We start from the raw sequence: 11256 nt of genomic DNA on the forward strand, positions 1-11256 counted from the left end.
TCATCCCCTCATGGTGCAGCCATGCCTCGCTGCATCATCCTGGCAGAGCATCGCGGGGACCGGGCAGCCACTCTGGCACCCCCGACTCCTGTTCCTCCTTCCCGCAGAGTCTGACAACAGCTACACAGTGAGCTGTGGGACCCCCGTCCTGCGGCAGGGTGGCCAGCAAAGATCCGCCAACAGCAGCCAGCAGTGCCTCGGTAAGGGGGCTCCCGGGGTGCCCATCCCCGTGCCCACCAGCCAGGCTGCCCTGCGCCGGGGTTGTTGAGCACCCACCTTTTCTTTTAGAGACTGTCGCTGCGCCAATTAAGCAAAAGGCTTCCTTCAAGATCAAGGATGCCAAGTGCCACCTGCACCCACGGGCCAAGGGCAAGCAGGATGAGGCTGGGAAGGCTGGGGTGCAAGGTGAGGCATGATGGGGGGGGGAGGCAGGGATGTTTGTCCCCCCCCCAGGAGGGACAGGGTGCTGACTTGTCCCCCCCACGCTCAGGTGATTCGGCGCCTTGCTCTGACTGCCAGGTTGCCTTCGTCAACCTCAAGTGTGACTCGTCCAAGAAGGGGAAGGGCCGCCGGGCTCGCAACTCCTCCAACAAGGAGGTGACGCGCATCACACTGGAGTTTGAGGCGGAGATCAAGCCAGAGGAGATCACAGGTGGGTATGGTGCTGGCTCGACCCGTCTTGGGTGCAGGCAGGGGTGGTGGGACCAGGGGGACGGTGGTGGGACCAAGGGGACAGTGCCATCCCCATGCAGCAAGGAGAGCCGAACTAGTTCTCATCCTGCACCAGACTGGGATGTGCTGGGCAGCACTTGCAACCGAGCATTTGGGAGATGTTTTTAATCCTGCTGGGTTTCCCTCTCCATCCATCCCTCCCTTCTTACTGCATCCCTGTTTCCCCCTGCACCCCCATTCTCCCCTGCACCCTCAGCCAGCTGCAACCTGCACTGCCTGCGGCAGAGAGTGGAGAAAAAGCTGAAGTCAGCCATCAAAGCCCTGAAGAAATCCATCAACCAGGAGCGGTTCCTGCTCCGCTTTGCAGGGATGGAGTACGAGGTGGCGAGGAAGCTGAGCGTGGCCCCAGAGCGGCAGGAGAGCTGCGGGCCAGGCCAGCAGCGCCTGGGCGGCAAGTGTGGTAAGGAGCGTCATGGGGTGTCCGGGATGGGGGACCGGCCACATCCCCTCCGGTGGTGACAGCCCCCCCGCCGCATCACTGACATCCCCCCCGGCTCTCAGTTAGCTGCTCGCAGGGAACGTATTACCACGGCCAGACAGAACAGTGCGTCCCCTGCCCTCCCGGCACCTACCAGGAGAAGGAAGGACAGCTCTCCTGTGACCTGTGTCCCCGCAGTGATGCTTTTGGACCAGTGGGAGCCACCAACATCACCGGCTGCACCGGTAAGGGGGGCATGGAGGATCAGTGGGGGGCTGGGAGGGACCCCCCGGGGATGTCCACGCACCATGCCCAGGGCTGCACCCTCAACCATCAGTCATCAGCCCCCATCCAGAAGCGGGGAAAGCCCTGAGCATCCCCAGGACCCACGGAAGTTATTTTGGGCATTTATCATTTAGAGGGGACCCCGGGAAGGGCAGTGCTTACTCTGGATTTATCAGTGCTGCCAAGACTGGGAGGGGGAGAGGAGCCGAGCATGGGGCGGGAGAGCCCGGGGCACGCCAGGACTGAGCAATGCCTGTGCCCACAGGTCAGTGTCCCCCCGGCCAGCACTCGGCCGATGGCTTCAAGCCCTGCCAGCCGTGTCCCCGCGGGTCCTACCAGCCCGAGGTGGGGCGGGCGCTCTGCTTCCCCTGCGGCGGGGGGCTGACCACCCGCCACGACGGAGCCCTCTCCTTCCAGGACTGTGACACCAAAGGTAGGTCAGAGCCCGGTCCCCGGGGAGGGGGGGCACCCCGTGGGGCTGTGCCAGTGACTGTCACTGCCCCCTTTGCTCTCTGACCACCCCCAGTCCAGTGCTCCCCCGGGCATTACTACAACACGAGCGTCCACCGCTGCATCCGCTGCGCCGTGGGCACCTACCAGCCCGATTTTCGGCAGAATTACTGCATCGCCTGTCCCGGCAACACCACCACCGACTTCGACGGCTCCACCTCTGTGTCCCAGTGTAAAAGTAGGTGGGCTGGGGTGTGATGGAGGGGGACAGGCATGGTGTGATCTGGGGTCCTTCCTCAAAATTATTTAAAAATCCCTTAAAAGAAAGTTTTGGGTCATTTCTGTGCTTTATGCATGCAAGCAGGCATGGGGGTATGCATTGAGCAGTGCTAATAGAGAACTTCCCCCCCTTGCCCAGTAAACCCACCCTGTCCCAGAGCCCATGCCACTCATTCCCATTTGAACCAGCTCTCCACACCTTGCAGACCGGCAGTGCGGAGGGGAGCTGGGCGAATACACGGGCTACATCGAGTCCCCCAACTACCCGGGGAATTACCCTGCCAACATCGAGTGCACCTGGAACATCAACCCACCGCCCAAGCGCAAGATCCTCATCGTGGTGCCAGAGATCTTCCTCCCCTCTGAGGACGAGTGCGGCGATGTCTTGGTCATGCGGAAAAACTGTAGGTAACCGAGCGTGCTGCAGTGCTCATGGGAGAAGCCAGGGGAGGAAAAGGCTGGGGTTCGGCAGAGCTGCCTTGTGCAAAGGGAGAAAGCTGCATCCCCGGGTGGCATGAAGGGATTTTTGGGAATTGGGGAACCAGGGAATCGACATAGCCCTGCTGCCCCGGTGTCTTGCTGGATCAGGGGAATGTGCATGGGCTAAGCATGGGCTGGGTTGCACACCTGGCTCTCAGCACTCCTTTTTGGGGGTAAAAAACCCCGTTCTGAGCTTTCCAGGGCAAGGAAGGACTAACAACGTCCTGTAACGTGAGGGTGTGTGTGGGGGGGTCAGCCTCACTGAATGCAGACAATACCTGTACTTGGTGCCCCCCCTTCACCATGAGCATTTAAGCGCAGTAAAGCTGGGGGTAGCTCCGCTGACGGGCATCCAGCATCACAGAGCCCCTCGCCGTTTCCCCACAGCCTCCCCATCCTCCATTACCACCTACGAGACATGCCAAACCTACGAAAGGCCCATTGCCTTCACTGCCCGCTCTCGGAAACTGTGGATCAACTTCAAAACCAGCGAAGCCAACAGTGCCCGGGGCTTCCAGATCCCCTACGTCACCTACGACGGTGAGCGCAGGGTGCAAGGGGATGCCATCGCAGCGTGCCGCTGCCTCCCTCCCCACTGTGGTACCCAGGTCACCCCCAGTTCACACCACCCATGTATTTGGGAGGAGTGAACTCGGGGATGGGAACCAGAGGTTTGGGGACAAGTGACAGCTCGTGCCCCTGACTGTATTTTTTGGCTGGGTGTTGCAGAGGACTATGAGCAGCTGGTGGAGGACATTGTGCGGGACGGCAGGCTCTACGCTTCTGAAAACCACCAGGAAATCCTCAAGGTGAGTGTGTCCCCACTCTGGGGCTCTGGGGGATGCTGGCATGCAGGAGCATCCTTCCCTCAGGTGTGCCCCCATGCCTTCCCTGTGCTCGTGGCTTTGGTTTGGAGCCGCCATGGGGGAGCACAGGGTGGGATGGTGACCCTCCCTCCGACTTGGCTTCCCCACAGGACAAAAAGCTCATCAAAGCTTTCTTTGACGTGCTGGCGCACCCCCAGAACTACTTCAAGTACACGGAGAAACACAAGGAGATGCTGCCCCGCTCCTTCATCAAACTGCTCCGCTCCAAAGTCTCCAGCTTCCTCCGGCCTTACAAATAGCCCTCCGCACCCCCACTGCCCCCGGGTCGCCCCACAGCCAAGGAAACCCTCTTCTCCCTTCCTTCTCCTTTCCGATTTTTCTCCTTCCTCCACTTGGCTCTGGCAGGACCGCCACCTCTCACCCCACAGACATCCCCCCACGATTTCTCCACCGCTCCCCGCAGAGCCGTGCCCCCGGCCAGGGGGGGATGCTCCAGTCTCATCCAGCCGCCGGCGAAGCCGCTCCTCTCTTCCAAAGCATCTTCTTCGTTGTAGGAAACCAAAGCGCTGGTCCTTTCACTGGCCTCTGTTCTCCCTTTGGTTTCCTTTATGCCAGGTCTGTCCCCATTCTCTGGTGCCATCAGCAGCCCGGGACATCGGGGGGGGTCATCGTCCTTCCAGCCCATGGGGCTGGCACCAGCTGCAGCCCCACCAAGCCCTTTCGCAGAGGAGCACAAGAAGGTAACGCCATATTTATTGCAGTGCCCGAGTCATGGGTATCAGCATCGCTTTGCAGAGATCGGGGGAAAAGAATTTTGAAAAGCGTACTTGATTAAAAGGAAAGTTTAAAGGAGAGATCGGCAAAGCACACCAGCAAACGGCAGCCGTGATGGCTCTGGTGGCCGTCCCACTGGAGAGCCATGGTGGTGCTGGGAGGAAAGCACAGCCAAGCCACGTTCCCGGAGAACAATGTCTGGCTGCACGCGAGAAAACAGGGAGCAAAGGAGAAGGACTTTCAGCCGGGTTCGGGTTTTTTTCCCCCCACCCCAGATACTTGTGCCAAGAAACCAGACTTTCTTACAAGCTCTGCCAAAGAGTAACTCGGAAAAGCAAGCTTTGTGAAGAGCAGGAGTAAATGTTTGTGCACTAGGATATCCTCCTTTCTACCTTTTTCATATGTATTAAGTGCAATCATTTGAGTCTTCTTTATATTATTTAGAGGGAAGGGTTTTGTTTGTTTTGTTTTGGTTTTTTTTTCTACTAGAAATGACAATATTTATACCTGCCTGAGAAATGAGAATGTGCGTTTGTAACAAAAAACAAAAACCCAGCCCTGGGCTGCCGCTGACTGGCGCGATGGTGTTTTCAGACCTTGCAACCTTTTCTGCTGCATTTGTCCCTGATAAAAACCGCTGTTCAGGGGGGACATGGTGCCTCTTGCCTGGTGTGTGATGGGGTGAGTTTTTGCAGGGGGTTTGAGGTATCTCAGTCCGTCCATGGAGGAGATGGAGCAGCTGAGGTGGCTGTGTGCTTTTGGGCTGATCCGCCATGGTTTGAGGGTTGTTCAAGCCCCATTGCGAGGAGGCTGCAAAACTCTTTCATCCCTTGTTTGTTGCAAACCGTTTTGCTTCCCTGCAGGGGCTCAGGGATGAGCAGAGAGGTGGGGGAGAGCTGGGGCAGGTCCTAAGGCAGGGTCTGGGGGAGGGGGACACACACTCTGGCAGGAGAGGGGAGCTGCCCCTCTGCTCAGCCCTGAAATCTCTTCTCCAGGCATGGAGAGCTGCACCCTCCCCAGCTCTGGGGAAGCTTTGTGCTTCCGAGCCTCATCAGGTGCATTTGGCTCCGTCCCTCTGTGTGTGTTCGTCCTGCTGGGATGCTGTGGGACCCCCCCTTCCCGGGGAGCAGGGCACAGATCTTGGGGTGCTGCCACCCCCCCTTTCACTGCCACCTCCCTTCCCCCAGCTTCGCGGACAGGCACGGCTGGGGATCACAGGCAGGTGGACACCACAGAAGGGCTTGTCCCCCAGCATCTTCACACAGCTGGACAGGACCCCCCAGGGACAGGAGACCACTGCCACTGGTCACCCCTCGTCCTCCTCCCCAAGCCTTGCTCCCTTTCCAGCCCTGCAACCAGCTCTTGGCTGTCACCTCCCTGCACCTTCTTCCCCATCTTCATCCTCTCAAAGACCTGGAGCTGCCAGGATTAAATGTGGTCAACTTGCCTGCAGCTTTCCTGTTGGCCAGTCCCTTCCTGTCCCCGCTTGTCTCTCACTGTCCCCTCAAACACATCTGGGGCAAGCCTTGCTCCTAATGAACAATTATTTATTTTTCTGCATGTCCTCCCCCAGGTCAGTCCTTGCCGAAACCAGGAGGCAGCTGCTCGCCTGTGTTTTCCCTCCTCAAACGGTGTTGCTCCAGCACCCCGAGAGCTTCTTCTGGGCTCTATTAGGGGCTGCAGGCTGGGTGAGCATGGCAAAGGGGGCTGAGGTTTGTCCCCACGATGTGTCGGTTGGAAAAGTCTGTCCTGATTCATCCCAGCTGTGGATTTACCCCTCCTGCCGCCCAGCTCCCAGCCTGTTTGGAAGCTCTACAGCTGTGGGCTGAACTGTTTGTCACTTGGTTGGTGTCTGAAAGCAGCTGCTTTGATGCACAAAAGCTGTTGTAGGGATTTGCAGGGTTGTTTTTTGGTGTTTTTTTTTTTTTTTAATTGCGGTGGGGCAGTTGCAGCAGAGCAGTGACCAGTGAAAGGGTCTTTTTTATTTAGACGAAAATAAAAAATAAAACACAACAGTGGCAAAAGTAAAAACAAACCGGGAAGGCCTAGCCCCACTGTGGTGGCCCCGGTGCGATGCAGCCATTCATGTTCACAGAGGAGTTTATTAATTCTTTGTGATTTAACAGCGGGGTTGATGTCGCCCTGACCCTGCTGGGACTGCAGCTCCCAGAGCCTGTGTCACGGTTGTCACTGCACTGACCACCTCTGCTCCCCTAAAGCAGTTTTGGAAGGGCAGCATGTCCTCCTGTCAAGGCCAAAGACACCTGGTAACATCTCCTACCCCTCCTTTCACCAAATATCTCAAATATTTAAGTCCCCAAATAAAAGTTGACCAGGCCACCTGTACCCCCCCCCATCCACACCCACCACCCAGAAAAGGTTTGAAAGGCTGAAAACTGCATCAGCCACCTCAGATGTAATGAATGTTTCGACACGGTGAACATAAGTAAGGGTTGTTAGGTGGGGTTTTCTTTTTTTTTTTTCTCATGTTGGAGTATTTATATCTGCCTTTTGCAGTGGGCCACAACTTACCATCTCCAGCAAAAATGATTAAAGTAATGGGAAAGATGTAGTTCATGAAGTTATTTGCACTTGATTAAAAGAAAAAAAATGTATCTGAACTTTATAAAAAGAAATGTTTGCATTTTGTATTGTCTTTTTTAATTATTAAATGGAATTTCTTGGTGTTGTGTTGATCTTTCAGAAACTGGCTCTGACACTTATTTTAAAGGTTCCTAACAGCAGGACCCAAAGCTATTTTCATTTTTTGTTCCCTCAGATGCCAAGACAAGCGCTTTTCAAGGGCATAGGGTGTTGGCTTTTTTCCCCCAGAAGCTTAAATCCTACAACTTCCATACGCTCACTAGTCATTACACAATCTATTTATTTATATACCTTAATTAGCTGCCACATCTCTCATTTTTAGCCCAAACACGGAGTTGGACAGGGACTAGCTCAGAGGGAAGCAGAGAGCATGGCAAGCACTCCTTACCTTGGCCCCCATCCTCTGGCTGAGCTGCAGCTCCCACCCCACACACCCCCCAACACCCTCCATCCTCCTGGGTCCTGTGGGTGACTGGGGCCAGCTGGAAAACACTCATCAAGTCCTCATGAGCTGCTGCTGGGCAGGAGCCCCTGGCCCCAGTCATTGGTCCCTACAAGTCTGATGTTCCACTTAAATTCACGTCCCCATCAGCTCACCAGAGCATTCAAGACCTTTCTTGCTACAAGGAAGCAAGCAGCTCTTTAGCAAACCCATCCCATTGCAACAAGCTTTGGAGGAACACAACCCAACACACAGCTGTAAGCTGTCCTAAAAGTTTATTGCCACCTAATTAGTACAGGCGCTGGGGTTTCCCCATGGTGCTTTTGATGTACAAAGCACGCACGTTCTGCCAGTTCTTCTTCAGCAAGGACACCAGGAAGTTGATGGCCAGGTGGATGTTGTAGACAAGTTCATCCTCTGTCATCTTCACGTGACCGACAGCCACAGCAAGACAGAGCACCTGGGGAACACGGACACCAGGGTCACTCGTGCAGGTAGAGGTTTGGTGGGGAAAATCAAAGATTATAGTGACTGACAGAACAGCCTAGTGCTGACCTGAACTCATCAGGGTATGAAATTATCTCATCTTGTCAGCTGGAGATGACTTCTCCAGTTTAGCCACGGGTGCTTCCCCAGAGCTCATTGTCTTTGGCATGTGGCACCCACAAATGGGGCTGGTAGCATCTGGATGTCATCTCTGAATGAGAGCTGGGGTGGGTCTGTCCTACCCCAAAGGTGACTTAGAGATGGGGACAGCAGGAAGGATGCATAACGAGCGGGGCTGAACCGACACTGGTTTAACTCCGCTCCCACACCCAGTTTGTTAGGTGGCTAACCCAGCACAGTACAGACGATTAGCTCCAAACTTCACTGCTAAGTACAGTGCCAGCTTCACTTTTTGTTTTGGGCGCCAGACGCCAGCCCTTTCTTTCCACACACAACACATGCAGAGGCAGAGCCTCTGCCTGCCAGCCTCGCCAAGGAGCTTGTAAGTGGATGTTCCCCAGGGCTGAAGACAAAAGGATTTACGAGCAAGCTGACAGGCGAAGTGTCAGGACATCATTAGCTCAGTTACTTAAAATGCTCGAGCATTTACAAACTATCACATTTACTGTGTCCTCCCAGTTGTTGTGCCCCCAGGCCCAGATCAGCTGGAGTCTAAGGATGCACCTCAGCTAGCAGAGCTGTTAATTCTCAGTAATACCCATGAGTCACATTTAGACCGCTGACATGAGATTAAAATGCCTGAACTGGGTTATTTTGGTTTTAGGGAGTCAGCTCATCTTGACAGCGAGAGCAGACACACACAGAGCTGCTCCAAAGTTCACTTGCAGAGTCAAGTCCCAAACTTGCCTCTGGCAAAGCAGTGCTGCATGCACAGACCCACGGGAGCACGCCTGGCCCACAGGCCCCACCCTGCAAGTGTCACCCACTTACTGTAAGAAGCGTTAATTACGACTGATTGTGCTCAGCAATGAAACATCACTATCATCTCCTAATAATTTGCTCTAAGATCTTTCAACCACAGATAAGTGATGACTCCTTTCCAGCCAGCAGCTGAATGCTCTGGGTAGCCTCTGTGTAGCAATTGTCACTGGCCACCGTTTTAGGAAGACGCTCGAGGGACACCTACAGCCCAGAGCGCAGATCGCAGCTGCATACAAGTGACCACCGGCCACAAATAACCCTCAGGTATGTAACTGCCTTGGAGAGGAAAAGCCCTGCTTTACCTTCTTCATCTGAAATTTGATCGTAGATTTGACCTCATCAACCTTGGCAACCAGGTTCTCATTGTGAGTGAGGAGAGAAGGGAATTTGCCAGCTTTGTTCAGACCTGGACCCAGGATTCGAGGAATCTGCTTGATCAAGGACTCGGAAGCCAGGAAGGCATCGTACTTCTTAGCTGTGAGGAGAGAACCAACGTAGTAAGGATGGACTCTCAGCTCCTACACCAAGCTTCAACCTAACAGTTCAGCTGAGACTGTGCTGCTCCATTTCCCTCACATGCATTTTGACATTCTCAGAGTCCCTAGCTGAACCTAAGCTGGTTTTATTATTATATTAGAAATTACTCCAGTCTAACAGCCAAACCCGCCAGAAGCCAGCTTTGCATCCTGACAGCACGCTCCTAACGGTATACAGTTCATTCCTCTGAAGAAAAAATGGCCTTCTGCTGAGGCACAGATGACAGATGCTGAACTCTGAGCCCTACCAGGAGCCTCCTACCACAGCCTGTGCACGTGTGGGTGGGTGGATCACATGTCTCAGAGGCTTGGCTAGCAGTTGTGGTACCCTATGTCATTTCCTAATTGCATATGGTTCCATAGCTAATTATGGCTTGAGTGGGAAGTTTTTCTTGTCTGCCTAAGATATGAATCAAATTTTTTTTTTTTTTTTTTACAGGGAGGGAAGGATTTTCTCTCTTACCAAGTGAAAATAAACTTTCATTCTATTCCTTTAAGGACTAAAGCAAACTTTCACTTCCAGCTTTACTCAGCTTTTGCTGCGCTCCAGCTCCCTGACTGGTAAAGTGAGGAACACCAGCTAAAGGCGAAACTTTCAGGGAGACAGGAACAATTTTCCTATATCCCTTCCTTACAGCAATCACTATTACTCCTGGTGGGCTCACCTGTCAGATTTTCTGCACTCCTAAAGGGTTGTTTGCTGTTCTGGGTAGTTTCTACACAGATTTCTGTACTTCAGGCTGACTCTGGTCAACTTTCTATTCCCTGCAGTTAACTGTGACATGGAAATCCAAGCCCAGGGAAAACCATCTTGCTTACCCAGCCCTCCCAAGATAGCCAGGGAACCCAGCGCCTGATCCACACCACCACTCACCCAATTTCTTCACCAACTTCTTGTTTTTATTGAGTTTCTTCAGAGCCTCTATGTCCATGTGAGGGATGTCAACCGCTTTGGCCTCATCGCAGTGCTGCTGGTCCCCTAGCAGGCAGACCGAGAACTTGGGCCGTGGAGTTGACTTCAGCCTGGGGACAGAAGGTCTGAATTACTACGAACCACCAGCACCATGCACGCTTCCACGGGAGCTATCACAGAGATACCTTACCACAGAGCCTGGGAATCCTCCTCCACAGCTTCTAACCTGCCCTCTCCAGCAGGTCGGTGGGGACAGCCCAGGGGCCTCCCACACCTCCCCTCATGTTTTAAGACCCAGGGTAGGGGTCCGTCCAGCCGCACCCGCTTAGCCGGGGTGGTCTGAACTACCCGAGCGGTTCAGCGCTGCGTCCTCCTGCTGTGGCGGCTGGCCTGCCCTGCGGCAGGGCCCAGCGGCAGCGGGGATGGCGCAGGCCGAAGGCTGGGTGGGAGCAAGAGGATGCCGAACCTGACGGTGCCGGAGAACCGCTTGTCTTTCTGCGGGTCGTAGTTCTTCAGGCTGATCTGCAGCTCCACCGTCTCCACAAACCTAAGGGAGGGGAGAGGAGAGCGGCGCAGGTGAGGGCCCAGCCAGGCCGGGGAGAGAAACCCGGCCAAGCCCCGGGGCCTGCGACGCGCCTGGTCCCGCCACGGCACAGGGCTCTTACTTGCGCTTCTTGGTCTTGCTGCCCTGCAGCACCTCCTTCACCGCCTCGTACAGGGTGTCGCGGGAGACCTTGCTGCTGCGGGGGGGGGAAGACAAGGCGGGCTCAGGGCTGACCCTGCCGGGGCCCTCTGCGGGCCGCGGAGGAGGGGACCAGGCCCCCGAGCCCACCGCGGCCCATCCGCGCTCCCCCTCACCTGCCCCCCGCTGCCCGCCCCCCGCCAACCGGCCCGGACGGTCCCGCAGCCGCCTGCAGGGCGCGGATGGCGGCGGATGGCGCGGCAGGGCCCAACGCACCTCATGGCTGCGGCTGGTCGCGACCGAAAGGGCAGGGCGGCGCCCTGCGCGATATAAATAGGGGTGAGCTCTCGCGAGACTGGGTCGCGTCGCGCGGCGCCATGCTGGGAGCGGCGGAGTGTGGCACTGT

At 55.5% G+C, this 11256-nt stretch overlaps 2 protein-coding genes across 2 annotated transcripts in view; one reads left to right on the forward strand and one right to left on the reverse strand.

Annotated features, from left to right (window-relative positions):
* SCUBE3 (signal peptide, CUB domain and EGF like domain containing 3) overlaps positions 1 to 5413 on the forward strand; it is a 36602-nt gene extending 31189 nt beyond the window's left edge. Inside the window, exons 13-23 of the mRNA XM_075776096.1 lie at positions 108 to 200; positions 289 to 405; positions 491 to 652; positions 929 to 1132; positions 1234 to 1395; positions 1701 to 1868; positions 1962 to 2123; positions 2371 to 2568; positions 3032 to 3184; positions 3374 to 3453; positions 3621 to 5413. Of these exons, the coding sequence (XP_075632211.1) occupies positions 108 to 200; positions 289 to 405; positions 491 to 652; positions 929 to 1132; positions 1234 to 1395; positions 1701 to 1868; positions 1962 to 2123; positions 2371 to 2568; positions 3032 to 3184; positions 3374 to 3453; positions 3621 to 3770 (1649 nt within the window). The 3' untranslated portion in view covers positions 3771 to 5413. The remainder of the gene's footprint in view (positions 1 to 107; positions 201 to 288; positions 406 to 490; positions 653 to 928; positions 1133 to 1233; positions 1396 to 1700; positions 1869 to 1961; positions 2124 to 2370; positions 2569 to 3031; positions 3185 to 3373; positions 3454 to 3620) is intronic.
* A 2136-nt stretch (positions 5414 to 7549) lies between these two features.
* RPL10A (ribosomal protein L10a) lies at positions 7550 to 11239 on the reverse strand. Its single transcript, XM_075776104.1, has 6 exons — positions 11127 to 11239; positions 10834 to 10908; positions 10635 to 10715; positions 10130 to 10278; positions 9022 to 9194; positions 7550 to 7751 (listed from the first exon to the last, which is right to left on the reverse strand). The coding sequence occupies exons 1-6, from the start codon at positions 11129 to 11131 to the stop codon at positions 7581 to 7583; spliced, it is 654 nt and encodes a 217-aa protein (XP_075632219.1). The 5' UTR covers positions 11132 to 11239; the 3' UTR covers positions 7550 to 7580.
* Between the last annotated feature and the right edge of the window lie 17 nt (positions 11240 to 11256).

The sequence above is a fragment of the Balearica regulorum genome, chromosome 25 (genome assembly GCF_011004875.1).
Source record: "Balearica regulorum gibbericeps isolate bBalReg1 chromosome 25, bBalReg1.pri, whole genome shotgun sequence".
NCBI classification, from domain to species: domain Eukaryota; kingdom Metazoa; phylum Chordata; class Aves; order Gruiformes; family Gruidae; genus Balearica; species Balearica regulorum.

Coding starts and splice junctions, on each gene's coding strand:
- RPL10A (XM_075776104.1), bottom strand. Junction 10,716..10,833: donor AGCAAGACCAAGAAGCGCAA/GTAAGAGCCCTG, acceptor CCCCTCCCTTAG/GTTTGTGGAGACGGTGGAGC. Junction 10,279..10,634: donor CGGTTCTCCGGCACCGTCAG/GTTCGGCATCCT, acceptor TTCTGTCCCCAG/GCTGAAGTCAACTCCACGGC.